This window comes from Megascapheus bottae, chromosome 20 (assembly GCF_031878675.1).
Source record: "Megascapheus bottae isolate mThoBot1 chromosome 20, mThoBot2.hap1, whole genome shotgun sequence".
Classification (NCBI taxonomy): Eukaryota; Metazoa; Chordata; class Mammalia; order Rodentia; family Geomyidae; genus Megascapheus; species Megascapheus bottae.
The window spans coordinates 12,430,087-12,447,721 of NC_143528.1; the positions used below are offsets into that span (position 1 = coordinate 12,430,087).

At 40.2% G+C, this 17,635-nt stretch overlaps 1 protein-coding gene across 1 annotated transcript in view; it reads left to right on the forward strand.

Annotated features, from left to right (window-relative positions):
- The window catches only part of LOC150049181 (prolow-density lipoprotein receptor-related protein 1-like), a 45,311-nt gene that overhangs the window by 14,006 nt on the left and 13,670 nt on the right, over positions 1-17,635 (forward strand). The window contains exons 13-22 of the mRNA XM_090353658.1: positions 694-819; positions 3,083-3,307; positions 9,564-9,875; positions 10,761-10,979; positions 12,599-12,799; positions 13,714-13,929; positions 14,535-14,773; positions 16,458-16,587; positions 16,770-16,954; positions 17,294-17,480. Coding sequence (XP_090209784.1) covers positions 694-819; positions 3,083-3,307; positions 9,564-9,875; positions 10,761-10,979; positions 12,599-12,799; positions 13,714-13,929; positions 14,535-14,773; positions 16,458-16,587; positions 16,770-16,954; positions 17,294-17,480 — 2,040 coding nt within the window. The remainder of the gene's footprint in view (positions 1-693; positions 820-3,082; positions 3,308-9,563; positions 9,876-10,760; positions 10,980-12,598; positions 12,800-13,713; positions 13,930-14,534; positions 14,774-16,457; positions 16,588-16,769; positions 16,955-17,293; positions 17,481-17,635) is intronic.

The window sequence follows — 17,635 nt, forward strand, 5'->3', positions numbered from 1 at the left end:
ATGAGCCACTGTAACTGCCTAAGGTGCTGTTTCAGTTCCTGGATACTTGCTCTTTTGAGGAAAGGAAATTATCCGGGTATCCTAGACTTCCAATGAACTTCTAAGTAAGATCAATCAGCAAAGGCAATCCCAGGAGACACATTCCAAGGATCTTGTGTCTGTCTAGTGCATCCATCTGATTTTAAGGTTTGGAATACAGAAAACCTAGGACAAGAAGCTATTTGCAGAGAGACTAGACTAGCTTACTCCCTCTCATGTTAACTGACAAAAGGAAAATTGAAGAAAATCTGCTATCCTGCCTACAGAAAGTAGTTACAAAACTTTTTTGTTAACTTGAAATTCTACATCATATTCAACTCATATAATGCTTATGTGGATTTGAAAAGCTCATCAGAAAATTGCCCTCTCTAAGGGAACCTTCCACTAATCCAGGGAGACAGTCATTTTGTCTTAACTCCAAGGGAAAAGATGCTGTTAGTTGAAGTTCTATTGGCTCTGGCCTAAGATAGATAGTTAACTGAAAGAAAATCAGGAGACCATTGGGATTCAAAGGTCAAACCCACAACCAAGTCCTTAAGTATATTCAACCTTTCCTTAAGGCAAAAATGACTTACCTCTTTTTCTATTTTGATTTTTAAAGTAGCCTGGATAAATAAATCTGAAATATGCTCTCCGATATCTCTATTTAAACAGGCAGATACCCAGCATGTGTTCCTGGTTCATGCAGCCACGTATGCCTCCTATCCCCAGTCCACCCCAAGGGCTATAAGTGTGTTTGTCCAGAGGGACTGTTTCTTTTACCTTCTGGTACCTGCAGTGGTAAGTACACCAGGTAAAATGGGCTGAACTCGAGGGAGCCAGGTCCAGAGTAGTATGGTTAAGTGAACAGTACTCTATATATGATGTGGCAGCTTCCTAGACTCTGAAGTTTTTAAGCATTGTCCCTCCTTTTCTGCCCTTTTATAGTCCCTGCCAGCTACAATTCTATGGTCTGCCCATAGGAATCTGCCTATTTCAAGTACTACATTCATTAAGACCATGGATACATGCCTTTTGGGTTTGGTATAGTTCACTTTGTCTTTGTTGTCACTTGTATCATTATTTTATTTACTTATTTATTTTTTTGCCAGTCCTCGGGTTTGAACTCAAGGCCTGAGAGCTGTCCTTGGGCTTTCTCAAGGCTAGAGTTAGCAGCCCACAGCACCATTTCCGGCTTTTTTAATGTATGTGGTACTGATGAATCACACCCGGTCCTCATGCATGCTAGGCAAGCATTCTACTCCTAGGCCAAACTCCTGGCTCCAGAAATTCTGTTCTTCAATTTTGTCTTACTTTTGTATTGCTAATGTAAATTCTCCATATGCTAGTTCACCTTCAAAAGACTAATGCTAAAAAAAAACCATTTGAACATCTTACCCAACATACTTGGCTTTTATCTGTGCAATATTGAGGTTTTAAAATGAATAAATTATTTAAATATTTGCATTGCTTTAAATTTTTCTACATCACTGGAGATTGAACACTAGGCACTTGTTATGCAAGTGCATTATCATTTAAGCCATGCTTCTAGTTAATATTCATGTTCAAGTTCAAATGTTTTTTTGCGTGTGGATATGCCAGTCCTGGGACTTGAACTCAAGGCCTAGGCACTGTTCCTGAGCTTTTTTGCTTAAGGCTAACACTCCACCACTTGAGCAACAGCTCTACTTTTGGCATTTGTTTTTGGTGGTTAATAGGAAATAGGAGTCTTATGTGTTTTGCTACTCAGGCTGGCTTTGAACTGAGATTCTTAGATATCAGGCTTCTGAGTGGTCAGGATTATAGCTATGTGTCACAGGCATCTGATTCAAACTATCTTTGTAAAAACTTTAAATATAGTTTTCAGTAATATCTGTCAATGAAATCATGATATAATGAACTGTAATGGAAAACAGTCTACTTTATTTTATTTTGAGTACTATATATTTTATTCTGTTAAATGCAAATATCTGAGTATTTTTCCTTAATTAATGTAAAGTACATAACATTATTTTATATCAAAATGGTATTCAATCAAAGTGCATCATTACTTTAGCTCTCGTCATAATTCTACTTTAGCCTTTCAGCAAAAATCCAAATGAACCAGTGCCTTGGGAAAGCTGAGCAGCACTGATCTTTGCTTAACCAATCCACTCCTCTAGAAGCAATTGAAGTCAGGTGGTATGTGTGCTTCAGGTACAGGCAGTAGACAAACCCTTTCTTGGGACCATTCTTCAGAGGGGATGATGACTATGTAACTGTTTAGGTGGTAGTGAAGAAGAGAGGGAAAACTTTAAGAGGGTGAATAATTCTGTAATTCACTGTGGCTATATAAGGATATAAACAATATCAAAAGCTGCAGATCAAGCTGGGAGAGGTGGCTCATGCCTATAATCCTAGCTACTCAGGAAGCTGAGATCTGAGGATGGTGTTTCAAAGCCAGCCTGGGCACTAAAGTCCATGAGGCTCTTTTCTCCAATTAACAACCAGAAAACCAGAAGCGGTGCTGTGGCTGAAGGGGTAGGGTGGTAGCCTTGAGCTGAAGAGCTCAGGGTAACACCCAGGCCCAGAATTTCAGTCCCATGACCCACCAAAAACAAAAAAAAAGCTGTAGATCAATAAGGGTTTGGGTATGCAGGGAATGAGAAAGCAATATAGAGGCTTATTCTGAGCAATCTACCATATATATGTATTATATATATATATATATATAATACCATGGTGAAACCTTATGATGCAATTTCAGTATACACTAAAAGGTGCTTTGTAGGTGTGGGGGATATACCTGTTGGTGGTTTTGGAGTGGTTGTGCTCACAAAGCAGAGTGATTGAAGATGAATGCTGCCAGGTTGGATGGCTTGCATATATGAGAAAAGAACCATTACACATGTTGAAATTGTTTTAAGAAAGTAAGGGAGAGTCATAAGAGAAAGGGTTAGAGAGAATGATGGGAGTGAGATTGATTGGAATACATTTGTATGTGCATGGAAATGGCATGTAAACAATAAAAACAAAAAGAAGGGACTATCGGCTCCTTTGAAAAACCTCTTCTTTTCCTTCATAGAGTTAAAACTTGTCTTTTCTTCTGGCAAACATCTGTACTTGTTGAAAGTTGGCTCTATGGGATCTGCTATAGAGAAAACCCTAATTCAAGAGCACCCTAGAAACATCTACTTATTGGATATCGACTGGAGAAGGAATCTGATTTATTGGACAAATGCCCAGGGACATTTGGTCTACTCAACTGGGAATTCAGGACAAATGCAAGATATTTGGACAGAACATACAGGTAAGTTAAGGTGGTTATCTTGTTTCCCCTTTCTCTTTTGTTTTCTGATTCTAAAATACCTATCACTATGAAACTTTATCTATTCTGATCTGAATGAATTTTCATAACAAAGGGAAGTCTTAGCTAATTTAACTTCTAAGTGTTTCTGATTCACCCTTTCCATTAGGTGGCAGGTATAGACTATTAGAAGATTATGATTTAGAGAATCATAATCTAGTAATAGATTTGAAAGTTTTTCTGGCCTTATGTCAGGGAAGGATAGAAAAGGGCTTTTCATTCTTCAGTTTTGCATTGCAGATTTTTCTTACACTAATATAGAAGCAGTTTGCAATGCAGATTTCAGAGAGAACTAGCAAAACCATTTTCTTAATATGCTAATATATACTTTCTCTTCCCTCCCACGCTCTGAAAAGCCACACCCCACCCTTACATTTTCTGTACTTATCCAAAATGCAAACATCTTTAGAAAAGAAAGCTGAGACTTGAGTTCTTGAGTGACTAATTAGATTTCTAAATATCTTTACCCTGGGTAATCTGCCAAATATGAAGGACTGGCTTTACCGCAAGAAGTATCATTGGACATATAGGTCTCTGAGCCATCCTTCAGTGCGGTGTAATTTATCCGGAACCTAGTGGGAGTATGCAATGCTTGGCATGTAGATGCTTTCAATACTTGGCTTAGAAAATACTCAAGAGAAACTGAAAGGGGCAGCCATGGTCCCATGTATTCCATGGCTGTCTAGAGAGACCCATGAATGAGAATATCTTTTCCCTTAATTAAGCTGGCTTTCCCCATCTGGCTGATCTTGCTAACTGGTTTCTGTGTTTCAATTATTCTATCAAGGATATGTAAAAGACTGATGATTTCACTTTAGCTGGAGTTACTGTTGAGTATGAAGCCTTGGCTGTGCTACTCAGCTTTCTTTTACTACAATAAATAGTGGAAACAATCAACCTATAAGGAGAAGAAGTTAAAAGAAAATACTTTTTAATTGTGAAGGTGATGTACAGAGGGGTTACAGTTATGTACATCAGGTATTAAGTATATTTCTTTTTGAACAACAGTATCACGTCTTCCCTTATTTTCTCCATTTTCCCCATCCAACACTCCTTCCTCCACGATATATAGCTCAGTTTCAAAAGTGTCTAGTATCACTGCTGAATTAGTTCACCTTTTGTTCCACCATTTCTGTGCTTCTCCTTCCCCTCCTCAAATCAGATAAATGTACATATAAGACAAAGAATACAGAAATAAAAAATAGTGACAAAGGGGGGAAAAACAGAAGGAGAAAAAAGAACTGAAGACACTACAATATAAAATCTCTTGTGTCAATTTCTTGAAGTTCATTTTGATAAGCATCATTTTATATGATCATTGGCCCATACCTATGGAGCCCTTGTGATCCTCTCCTAAGAATATCCTCCTTTGTTCAGATGCACTGCTTTTGTTTGGGGTGGGGGATGCTAGATGACAATGACAGGACATGCATGATGGAATAAAACTGTTCTCTCCATGGCCAAGGAGGAAAAGAGAGAGAAAGAGGCTGGATATCCACAATCCTTTTCAAAAACAAACATAGCTCTAGTAACATAAAGACCAGCCTCTGTACCCCTTCTCTTCAAAGTTCAATAGCCCAATAGCAACACATGAGTCTTTGAAGCACATTAAAGATACAAGTACTGTAGTGGTTAAAAACTCAATAAAAGCAAACAGTGTCACCTCTACTATCTAGACTTGTTCATAAGTCAATGGTTTTCTTAGCTTATTCATCAAAGCATTAATGTTTTATTTTGTATATATTAATCTTGTCTTCAGGTTGATTTGGGGGGCAGTATTGCGATTTGAACTTTGGGATTCTACCACATGAGCCCTTCATATTGAAAACTGAAGCCAAAATTTCAGATTTAATTCCTAGTCTAAAACTAGATGGACTCAAGTTCTATTTCAGAAATGAAGTATCTCTTCACGAAGTATTTCTTCTATGGTCCTGCCAATTGGACTTTCAACCTCATCTGTTTAAGATTGTGATTAAAACTTTAACAGACGAACATATGAATTCTCTGTAGATGGCAGAATCAAACAAAGGAAAGATAGATGTTCTTACTAATAAGTCAACTCACCTACGCAAGAATGATTTCACATGCATGAAGAGAAATCTGAAAAGAATCTGCTTTTGTGGAAGTTCTTCCCCTATGCAAATCCAAAAGATAGTAAAGAAATGTTTGCACTTGAAAGCCCAGTATGTGTGCTCATATAGTTTGTCATGGTGATGAGTAGCTTTCTAACACATTGAGGAAAAACTGTGTATACAGAACTTAGCATAGGCTTATCATAAAGTTGACTGCTATAAAATATATGTAAAATATGTTCTGAAAATAACCAAATACATGATATTCTTTATTGTAAGATCCTTATGTTGTTTCAGCATTTTGCAGGGGGCAATATGAGAGTTTGAACTCAGGACCTCATCCTTGCTAGGCTAATGCTCTACCACTTGAGCCATATCCCCAGCCCTGCTGTTTGCTGATTATTTTTGCTGGTTATTTTGGAGGAGTTGAGTGGACTTTTCTGCTAAAGCTAGTCTTAAATCATGACTACAGATGTGAGCCACCAGTGCCTAGCCACTGATAAACATTTATTTTTTATACTGGTACTGGGAAAAGAACTTAGGGCCTCAAGCTCTCATCTACCTTTTTCACTCAGGGCTGGCACTGTACCACTTGAACTACAGTTGAGTGTTTTTGCTGATTAATTGAAGATGAGAGTCTGACAAAATTTTTTTTCTGCTTAGACTGGCTTTGAACTTCAATCCTGAGATCTCAGCCTCTTGAGTAACGAAGATTACAAGGGCTAGCCACCAGTGCATGGTCAAAATCCATTTTTATATTGAATTCGTGTATTTGAAGTTAATGTAGAGTTGGGATTTAACAGTCTATGAGTATGTTCTTACTGTATAATAAGAACAGGTAAAGAAGTCATTGAATAAATGTAATTTTCTTTTCTTTTTTCTGATGGTGGAGCTTGAACTCTGGGCCTGGGCATGTCCCTAAGCTCTTCAGCTCAAGACTAGTGCTGTACCACATTGAGCCACAGCACCACTCTTCTGGTTTTCTGGTGGTCAATTGGAGATAAGAGTCTCATGGACTTTTGTGCCTGGGCTGATTTTGATCCTCGATCCTCACATCTAAGCCTCCTGAGTAGCTAAGATTGCAGGCATGAGCCACTGGTGTCCAGCAAATAGATGTAGGTTTTTTTTACTTTTGTGGGTCATGGGGCTTGAACTCTAGGCCTGGACGCTATCCCTGAGCTCTTCAGCTCAAGGCTACACCCTACCTGTGAGGCAGAGTCCCACTTCCCATTTTCTAGTGATTAATTGGAGATAAGAGTCTCATTGTCTTTAATGCCCTGGCAGGCTTTGAACCATGAGTAGCTAGGATTACAGGCGTGAGCCACTGCACCTGGCTAGATGTAGTTTTGACTCCAGTCTAGTGAGACCCTTATGTTTATATAAGTGATATAAAGGTTAAGTGATGAAGACTTGTTAGAATTACTTCAACAGTGGCATAAATTGCTTCTTTTCTAAATTTCAAATACTAGGAAAAAATGTCCTTGATTTTTTTTTCTTTCTTTTTTTTTATTGTAATTAGTAAAAGGGTTACATGATATTTGCCAGATAGAAGGTGCATTAATTCACATACATTGATACCCTTTCACATGTCTTGGTACCCGTTTCCCTCCCCCCCCCACATTCCCCACCCATCTTGGTTTTCCCCCCTTCCCTATCAAATTTCAAATATCCAAATACAAATAAATTCAATATATCAGATAACAAAGTGAGATACTATACCAATATGAGATAACCAAGGGACAGCAAAGGAGATGAGAGACAACATAATACATTAAGGACAACAATCATTCATTATATGGCTTTTGTTTCACTATCCTGGAGGTCCTTTCAATTAGCTTCACATTCTATGTCCTTATGTATCAAGATTTTGCTCTATTGCAAATCTCTGCTAATACAGCCCAAGGTTTCTACTGATTATGACGAATGAGGGAAACCATTGAGCCTAAGTTCCTTTGAGTCTGGCTTACTTCACTTAATATGATTTTTTCTAAGTCTTTCCATTTCCTAACAAATGGGTCGATGTCATTCTTTCTGACAGCAGCATAGAATTCCATTGTGTACAAATACCACAACTTGTTGATCCACTCATCAACTGAGGGACATCTAGGTTGGTTCCATATCTTTGCTATGGTGAATAGTGCTGCAATGAACATTGTTGTGCTAGTGGGTTTAGTATGTCCTTGTTTCTGGGTGGTTGGGTAAATGTCCTTGATTTTTATATGGTATTTAAAAATCAATGGCTGTAGACATGACACATTATGATTAATCTGTATTAGTAATACTTTATCACTTTTGTATGTCAAGACTAAGATTTGGCAAACGTTTTTTATGAAATACCCAATACTAAATAGGCCCATTTTGGTAGCCACTCAGCCATTGTATCATGAATGTAGTCATAGATAATGGATATATAATTTGGTAGGTTCTACCAAACATATGTCTAAAAGCAGGCAAGAGCCCAGATTTGACACAAGGGCAATTACTTGCTAGTTCCTGATGAGCAAATAAAAAATACATAAGACAACCACACCTTGATTTGTAGTACTTAAAATTTTCATGATGCAAATGGTCACATAATGTCAGATTGCAAGCTCAAGTGTGTTGGGAAATGATAGCAAAGCTCTACTCTGTAGATTCAATTAATGAAAACAAACTGGAGTACAGGGAACAAATTAAGCAGCTCAAAAAAAAAAAAAAACCTTTGTACTCCAAAACCACCAATTAGAAAGTTTATGAACCCCATGTGATGTGATAGATGGGAAATTCCATCCCTGAACTCAGGTAGAGTTACCAAATACCAGTGTGCTGAAAACATTGCGTTAAAAATACTTCCAGACTACTTGTGTGTGATAAGATGAAACACAAATGAAATTTGTGTTTAACCTTTGGTCTGATCTTTAAAGATATTGTATTATGCACATGGAAATATCCCTCTTCCAAATATATCTAGTCCCAAGCATTTTGAATATGGAATACTAAACCTATATGAGTAAAATATAGGAAAACAAGTCATGAGTCGAGTAGTACTTTCAGTAGATCAATATAATTTATTTATTTGTCTCTATTGGCTTCTAGTATTGCTGAAGTTAGGAACTGTATACTGTGCAACCAGCACCCTGCCAAAAAGCAACAGACTCTATTCTCCCTATTGGATATGTTCTATCTCTAGGCCTCAAAAAAATCCTACAAAAGTAGAACTATGTGCCTTCAGATCAACCTGAGTCACTCTCCTGCCAGGTTCTTCAGTGTCAGTGAAGGGTCTGACGGAATGTTGAGCCTTGTTACCTAAAGGGTCAAGACCTCTTTAGCTACTTGAGATATCTGACTTAAATGGATGCATTTAATAATCTCCTTTTGCTAAACAAAATTATCTAACGCATGACAAAAATAAAAGAGAACTATGTGCACTGAATGTGCATTTCAAGAAACAGGTATTGAAGTTGACACCTCCCAGAATGGAACCGGCACTTTGGCTGGACAGCTTAGTAATATTCTCAAGCTTCATTCTAGATTAGCTGAACCCCAGCTTAGTAATGTTCTCAAGCTTCATTCTAGATTAGCTGAACCCCAGCTGGCTGTGGCCTAGTGCCAGTGGATGTGGTAGGAACAATAAGTATAGTTTGAAGGTTGGGGCCTTGATCAATTATTCACATTTAGCAATGGCTCCCTTGATGTTCATGCCCCTGTCTTCTAGCTATAGATATTCTTACTGCCTGTGCCAACTACAGGTGACCTTCCAGACACTGTAGTGGTATCACTGGCCTAATCTTTGCTTTCCTCTGGTAATCTCAGTTCTACTTGCTTGGCATGTAACTGATTGATTTCCATATTTACCTGTGAGAAGAAGGAATATAGATATGCATTCAAATACAAGCTTTTCCACATATGTAAACACCCAGTATACAAAACAGAGCCACTACTGCCACTGCCAGGTCGACCTAAGAAACTTCAGTGGCAAATGTTGGACCACCAGTAAGTGTGATAAGATTCATCTCATAAATAAAAAACATTGGCTTTCACATCCTCCTGCCTCCCTTGTCTTTCTTTTCTTCCTGATCCAGTTTGAGCCCTTGTAGGAATATACTTGAAACCTTTTTCTCATGGAGCTGCTACTGTTCCTCCTACAGTCTGCTCAGCGAATGTGGACATATCAACTGGGAACCTGTACTGGCTGCCCTGTGACCGAGGTACTATCCAGAAAACCAGAATTCCTGGTGTAGACACACACACCCTCTACCGCACCCACAGCATTATACTGCAGCTGCTGCTCGACTGGCCCAGGAAGGCTCTGTACTGGGTGGAAAGTGGGAAGCCCTTACAAAGCATGACCCTTGATGGCAAAAACAGACAGGAAATCCAGAGAGCCAACTGGATGGCGGATACTCGGATGGCCTTAGATTTGGGCTCTGCCACTGTCCTCTGGATCACCAAAAAATTGGGTAAGTGTGTTACAATTAATGCAGTACGCAAACATGTGAGGGGATTAGCTAGCTGGGAACAGTCTTGATTTCAGTGTAGTACTTCTAATCATTCCTTCACGTTTGTTATTACTTTTTTTTTCTGGGCTAGGAATATATATATATATATATATATATATATAAATTTTTATTAACACAACAATCATGCATATTTATGGGGTACAGTATGACATTTTCACATATGTATACAGTATGGAATGATCAAATCAGTATAATTAACATATCTATCACCTCAACCATTTCTTTGTGTGAGAATTTTGCAAAATCATCTTTTCTACCTATCTTGGCTATCCTAAGCTCTAGTTTAAAATAGGCTTTAACTTTTAAGCTTGAGAAAGTTTACATAAGTCACGTAAGCTCATCTACTGCCTAAAAGTCTATTATGAGATTCAGAACATAGAAAATCTTGTAAGCAGTTACTTAATAGGTGTTTGAAAATACTTGCTAGCTTTTACCATATTTACAATTTGTTTCTACTTCTGCAAATAGAAATAATGGAAATGAACTTCCATAGCAAACAAGATGACAATTGAAACAAGTTATACCCAGGCAGATGAATTTGTTTATTTTCTTCCCCCAAAGCCATCCTTGAGGCCTACAGCTACATGCTGGTGGCCCAATATATTTAGTACACATCTTATATGTGTTATTTTTTTTACATATATAACAAAAACCTACAATGTTTGATAAGAAGGGTATTTGCTTCTTTTCAGTTCGTCTTTGAACCCCACTCAACTGGAATCCATACACCGATTCCAGTACACATACACACTTTCCAGTACACCCTCATCCTTGGTCCTAGACCTCTTATTCAGCATCATCTTCTAAGACCTGACTCTTCCTTAGGCTTGCAAAGTCTGAGTCTTCTCAAAAACAGAACATACTCTTTGAACAAGTCCTGGAGTTGGAGTGATGGGATGATAGTGGCCCACGAGCCCTACCTGGTCACTGTGGACACGACAGATCTTGTGCTGTGGAACAGGAAAACACTGGAGCCCTTCTCTGTACTAAAGGAGCCATACATAAGGAAAATGATCATCTTGGCAGAGGACCAGGAAGTACAAGGCGAGTCAACTTTTATTGGGTTATTCTTTCACCTGTGTGCTTCACGGTACCCTTTCATTTTTTTTTTTTTTTTTTTTTTGCCAGTCATGGGGCTTGAACACTGACCTTGGACTCTTCTCAAGTCTAGTGCTCTACCACTTGAGCCTCAGCACCACTTCCAGCCTTTTTCTATGTATGTGGTACAGAGGAATCCAACCCGGGTCTTTATGCATGCTAGGCAAGCACTCTACCACTAGGCCAAACTCCCGGCCCTCACGGTACCCTTTCAGTGTATCTTTTTAACCATAAAATACTGAGCATCTCTAAGTCTGTCTTTGCAGTTGTCCGAAGCCACAATTCAGCAGGCCTTCTTCCTAATTTGCCCATATTCTGGAAATAAAGAAGCTAACACATTTGTAGAAGTGGCCAAGTGAGTTGGCTTGTGGCAGGATTCAAAGAAGTTTTTACATCACAATGCCTTTTGGAAATCTCTTTGCACATTATCATACTCTAATGCTCTTAGTCTAGCAATAATGAAATCAGTTTACACTAAGAAACTCTCTCATTTAAGTTTTATTCATGGAACACTTAGCAAGTAACATCTTGCAGGGAACTCTGTGACATTTCTAAGGTATGGATGTGTCATTATCCAAAAACGTTTGGGAACAGAAAGTGTTTGGGATTTGAAAGCATTTGCTTATACATAATGAGACATTTTGGGGATAGGTCCCAAGTATCACCATGAAATTCATTTATGTTTCCTATACAATGCATACATTCCATTTGAAGAATCTTAGTGCAATAGTTTGGTCTCTTACATTTTCTCTGTGACCTGTCCCCTGAGATTGGGCATAAAATTTTCTATTGTAACTTCATGTACACAATCACAAAATCTCCAATTTGGGGGGTATTTTGGATTTTAGACTTTTGGATTAGGGATGGTCACTGTGCCCCAGGAAAAGTAGCATTCTCGCTTGTGTGGATGTTGTGTCAGAGCAATTCAGATGAATCTGATGAAAGCTTACTTTACTTGCCTTTTTTTCCCATATAGGCCTTTGGTAAAGAGCTAAAAGCATCTGATCTTAGATCATGGGGCAGAAAGAGGAGTTCTTAGCATATGTATCAGGCTGTTTGTTGGCAGATGGAGCTAGCTATCCTCAGAAGGAACAGAAACCAGAGAGAGTAATACAGAAAAACTCATCAGTCATTCTTCTGTCTAAATTGCCTTACTTTTCAACTCACTAGCTGGTTAAACGTTAGGTATAGGGATATATTTCTTAGGCAGTGAAGTGTGTCAATAAAGTGAACAATTCCACCATTGAGACACCTGTTCAGTTACTCTAATAGCAGCTGATGAGCACCAACTTTCAGTGGTATAATTTATGCATCTCAATAAATGAGTATGTTTTATGTTGGCCTTTGTTCCAGGCCACTGCCAGGGAGGCAGTCACAAATTCAAACCCAATAGCCTAATAAAGCACACTGAATCTCAGGGTATAATAGTTGGGTTGGTTTCACTTTTTTTTTTCCTTGTAAAAGTAGAATAATGTTGACATGCTTTCTGGAAGAGGGGACAGTAGGAGGAACTCATAGTGTGGGACCCTCCTGGACTGATTTGCTGAAGCAACAGTTTGCTCTAGATGCGGAGGATGAAGAACCAGCTCCTGCCATCCCCCCTCTGCCTTCTCTCCCACCTCCACCTCCTGTGCTTTGCACCTCGTCCTCGGTCCTCTGTAGAGATGGGAAGGAGTGCATCTCTCAGAAGTCCCTTTGCGACGGTGAACGTGACTGTCAGGATGGCTCCGATGAGGAACACTGTTCTCAGTTCTGCCACAGACCAGGTCTGTCCCCCTATTCCATCCTCAGTCTTTTGTGACAGGAACATAGGTGCATGGTAAGAGTTACAAGACTTTACTTAATTCGAATCATACCAACTTTCCTCAACAAGTTAACAGTGATGAAAGCCATATTTTATCAGAATTCAGGTATGAATTACCATGTTTTCCATTTAAGTCATGTGCTTACCCATTGCTTTCTTGCTTCTTCAAATTTGCTAAGAGTTCCAGTAATTGCCTTTCTATGAGTGGGTGGTGATATAACATGTAACCACATAAAAGGGCCTTATTTTTTTTTTGCCAGTTCCAGGACTTGAAATCTGGGCCTGAACACTGTCTTTGGGCTTTCCTCAAGGCTAGAGCTTACCACTTTAGTCACAGCACCACTTCTGGATTTTTCTGTGTATATGGTACTGAGGAATTCAACCCTGGTCTTTGTGCATGCTAGGCAAGCACTGTACCAGTAGGCCAAACTCCCGGCCCCAAATGGGGCCTTATTTAAATGACTTAGTTTTTAAGTTTCTAGTTTATGAATCAACTAGATGTTAGAAGTGAGATCAGGTGATCCCAGTTTGGGAGGGAGATTCCAGAACAAGAGTGACTTTATGTCCAGGTGCTGAATGGTTCCTGCCTATAATACTAGCTACTCAAGAGGCTGAGATCTGAGGATCACAGCTTAAAGCCAGCCCAGGCAGAAAAGTCTGTGATACTCATGCCTATAATTAACCACCTGAAAATCAGAAGCGGTGCTGTGGCTCAAAGTGGTAGAGCCACTACTCTTGACCAAAAGAGCTCAGGGACAGTGCCCTGACCCCGAGTTCAAACCTCATGATTGACAAAAAAGAAAAACACATGCTCACAAAGTTTACCTACTTTTGAATCTTCCACGTGACTGAAACGTTTGGGTCTTTCTGTGTAAGAGATTTTCCAGTGTCTGGACGGAAGCAGGTGCATAGAGGAGAAATTCCACTGTGATGGAGCTCAGCAGTGCTCAGATGGGTCTGACGAGCTGGGCTGCTGGAAGCCCATTGAAGATTGTTCTCTACTTTGCGATAACAAAACCCGTTGCATTCCCAAGAGCTGGCTATGTGATGGGAACCCAGACTGTTCTGACCAAAGAGATGAACAAAGATGCTGTAAGTTCCACTGGGCTTCCTGGGAGTATTTTGAACCTTTCTGTATCCAATTTTTTTTTTTATTCGTGGTGATTATTTTCTGTAAAGATTTCGAATGCTGAATCAGCAGACATTGAACTGTTGCTTTTGAAAAATTCTAGCCTACCTTCGTGTGAGTCATAGGTTATAGTGTTTTTGTTAACTGTCAATAGATAACCTAATTGTATATATATGTGTTTCTCTTTAAAGATATCACATATATGTATATACCTTGATTCATTAATATTGAACTGATAAAACTACAACTCACGCTTAACAGCTTAACTGACAAAATGTTTTCCCCTATGACTTATCACATCTGGGCTTAGGAACACTCAGGGCACTTTACATAGTATAATTACCTAAAAATATGAAAAGTGTGGTTCTAAACAGACTACAAAAGGTCACCATCTTCTGAAGGCTGAGTGTCACCTTGTTTGGCTGGGCACCCACACATTGGGTGACTTGAAGACTTTAGTTATGTCTGCAAATGATTGTGACAGTGCATTCTAATGATTTGGGGTTACAAAGAAATGTTAGCAGGCAGTTGAATATGTAAGTTCTTATTTAAGACTTTATCTTTGCAGTTCATGAAAAATGCAGCCCCTTTGAATTTCAATGTGAGAATGGCCAGTGCATATCTTCCTCTCTGCACTGTGATGGGAACAGAGATTGCCTGGACCACTCGGATGAACAAGGCTGCTCTGGTGCCTGGCCTCTGACGTGTCCATCAGGGGAGGTGAAGTGCCCGAGGAGTGGAGAATGTATATTGATGGAGTGGATATGTGACTGGGATCTAGACTGCAAAGATGGAACCGATGAGAAGGTAGCACACTCATTCTTCAGAAAACAACTGAGGTCTGTTTGTCTCTCAGTACCCACAGGAGAGTGGTTCCAGGACCCCTCAAGGATTCCAGACCCTATAGCTGCTCAAGACCCTCATGTGGAATGGCATGGGATTTATATATACCTGCCCACATCTTCCTACATATGTTACATAGATTACTTATGCTTTTTAATACGTACAATGTATATGTTGTATAAGTGGTAGTTTTAGTGATTAAAAATGATAAGAAAAACATGTGCGCTCAACACATGTACTTAAATTTTTTTCAGGGAGTGTGTGTGTGTGTGTGTGTGTGTGTGTTGGTACTGGAGCTTAATCTCAGGGCTTCAAGTTGTCACTTAACTTTTACATTCCAGGCAGATTCTCTAATATTTGATCTGCCACACCTCTATGTCTGGCTTTTTGTTTGTTAATTGAAGATAATTGTCTCATGGCTTTTTCTCTCTGGGCTAATGTTAAACCTGGATCCTCAGATCCCAGCCTCTTGAGTAGCTAGACTTACAGAAGTGAACCACCAGCTCCTGGCTTTCAGGTCTTTTGGATAGTTGGTTAGTTCTGCATCTATGATACAGAGGGCATGGATATAGAGAGCTGACTGTAGATCATAGCAGTACCATACCCTTTCTCCAGAAAATTTGAGAAAGCACCAAAAAAGAAATTGAGTTGGGTACAATGGCTCATGCCTATAATCCTAGCTATGCAGGAGCCTTAGATCTGAGGGTCATGATTCAAAGCCAACCAGGGCACTAAAGACTATGAGACTCATCTCCAATTAAGCACTAGAAAATCAGAAGTGGGGCTGTGGCTCAAGGGTTGGGCGGTAGCCTTGAGCTAAAGAGCTCAGGGACAGGGCCCAGGTCCAGAGTTCAAGCCTCTTGACTCTACCCCCCCACCCCACCTACACACATACTGTCCAGAAAGCTACTCATAGCTGCACTGAATAGACAGAGTATTCACAGGAGGCTGTTGAAAGTCAACCTTGAAGAGGTATTTCTATTGCGGGAGAAGGTTTACCAGTATTGGAACATGATAGCTATGTCTTAAATGCCCTATTTGAACCATCTGCTCTGAAGAGATGAACAGCTTACTTGTCATCGCAGCACTTACAAAAGCTGCCACATCCTATAAGGTGCACCCTGGATTTGAACCCACTGCTTGCATGTGGTTTCAAATGATCCAAAGGATCAAGCAAGTGCATAAATGTGTCTCCTCTCTTCTGAATAGTTCAGAGGAAATGATGAATTTGCAGAGGTCTGTATTAGACATGGCAGGTTTGTTTTTGAAATATATTCCTTCTCTTTTGCTTCCTTGATGTAATTATAACTCTTCAATAGGTTTGTTATAAATATATAATATATAATTATATGCTATATATTAATTATATATTATGTCTCATCCTAGTTTTTAATCTGGGTTAGTATCCTATAGAAATTCTTACCTATAGCCCAGCTATGGGATGTTTCCTGTAATTGTATTATTTCTGAGCTTTCAGGCTCCCTATGACCTTCTTTCTGGGAGGGGGGTACAGGGGAGGGAGGGAGGGAGGAAGGGAAGGAGGGAGGAAGGAGCTGGAGACTTTCTCTTAGCCTAGGCCTCATCTTCCTCTCAGAACCCTTCCTAGACAATAGAGCAGGGGCTGCTGACTGTCACTGTGTCTCCTCAGGACTGTGACGTTGAGGCACTTCCATGTGGTCCCAGGCAATGGACCTGTGCCAGTAAGGACCAATGTATACCTGACTTGTGGCACTGCGACGGGCAGAGTGATTGCAGAGATGGCAGTGATGAGGCTGAGTGTAAGTGCAGGGCACTTTCACTGAGGGACAGGGCAAAAGTTACTGTGGGAAGTTCCAGAACCTGTCATTCGTTCCTTTCCCAAGGTGGAGGGTCTTGATAATCCATGGGGAAGCCCAGTGGGGCAGGATGTTGGGGGAGGAATAGATTATAAAAGTCTTACGTAGAAGGTCATTTCCTACAGGCCTCCCTAAGAAGTGCCAGACTTCTGAGTTCCAGTGCGACACCCAGGCCTGCCTCAACCTCCACATGGTGTGTGATGGGAAAGAAGACTGTGCAGATGGATCGGATGAAGGTGGACGGTGCTCATTGACAGAATGCAGCCCACAACTGTGTTCCCACATCTGTTACCAGTCCCCCGCTGGGCCTGTAAGTTGTTCCAGTGGTGGTTCTCTGGTCACCATACATTTAGTCTGGGGAAAGTAGGTGACATCCTCAAATGACTCCTCATCCTCTCTAAGGCAATACCTAGCAGAGCTGTCCTGACCATTCACCAGTGTGGGCTTGAACCTTTCCTGGCTCAAGACCCATACCGGTGGAAGGGATGCAGCCAGGTCAATAATACAGAGGGGTGGCAAGTGAAGTGACTCCAAGAAAAGTTGATTCTGAGAACAATCATGGTTGTGGAGTACACCCCCATGAACATTTCACACACCTTTTCACCACTCTCTTTGGGAAATATCCATGTCTTCTCGTGTCTTTCTTCAGGTATGTGCATGTGAGCCAGGCTTTGAGCTGGACAGCAGTGGTCAAATCTGCCAGGATGTGGATGAGTGTAAGGATTCGGGTAGTCAGCCTTGCAGTCAGACCTGTATCAATACCAAGGGCTCATACTTGTGCACCTGTCACCCTGGCTACTCACTGGAGCCCGACAGCCACACTTGTAAAGCAACAGGTACGTGGGTCACATGCTCTGAGTTCTTAAGGCCTCCACCAATACCACAAAATTATCTTCTTCCTTACAATTTAATGTTCATGCTACTTGCTTGCTTTTAGGGAAATCCTAGCCCATTCCCGGAGCCATTCTTCCACAACTGTGTCTCACATTTA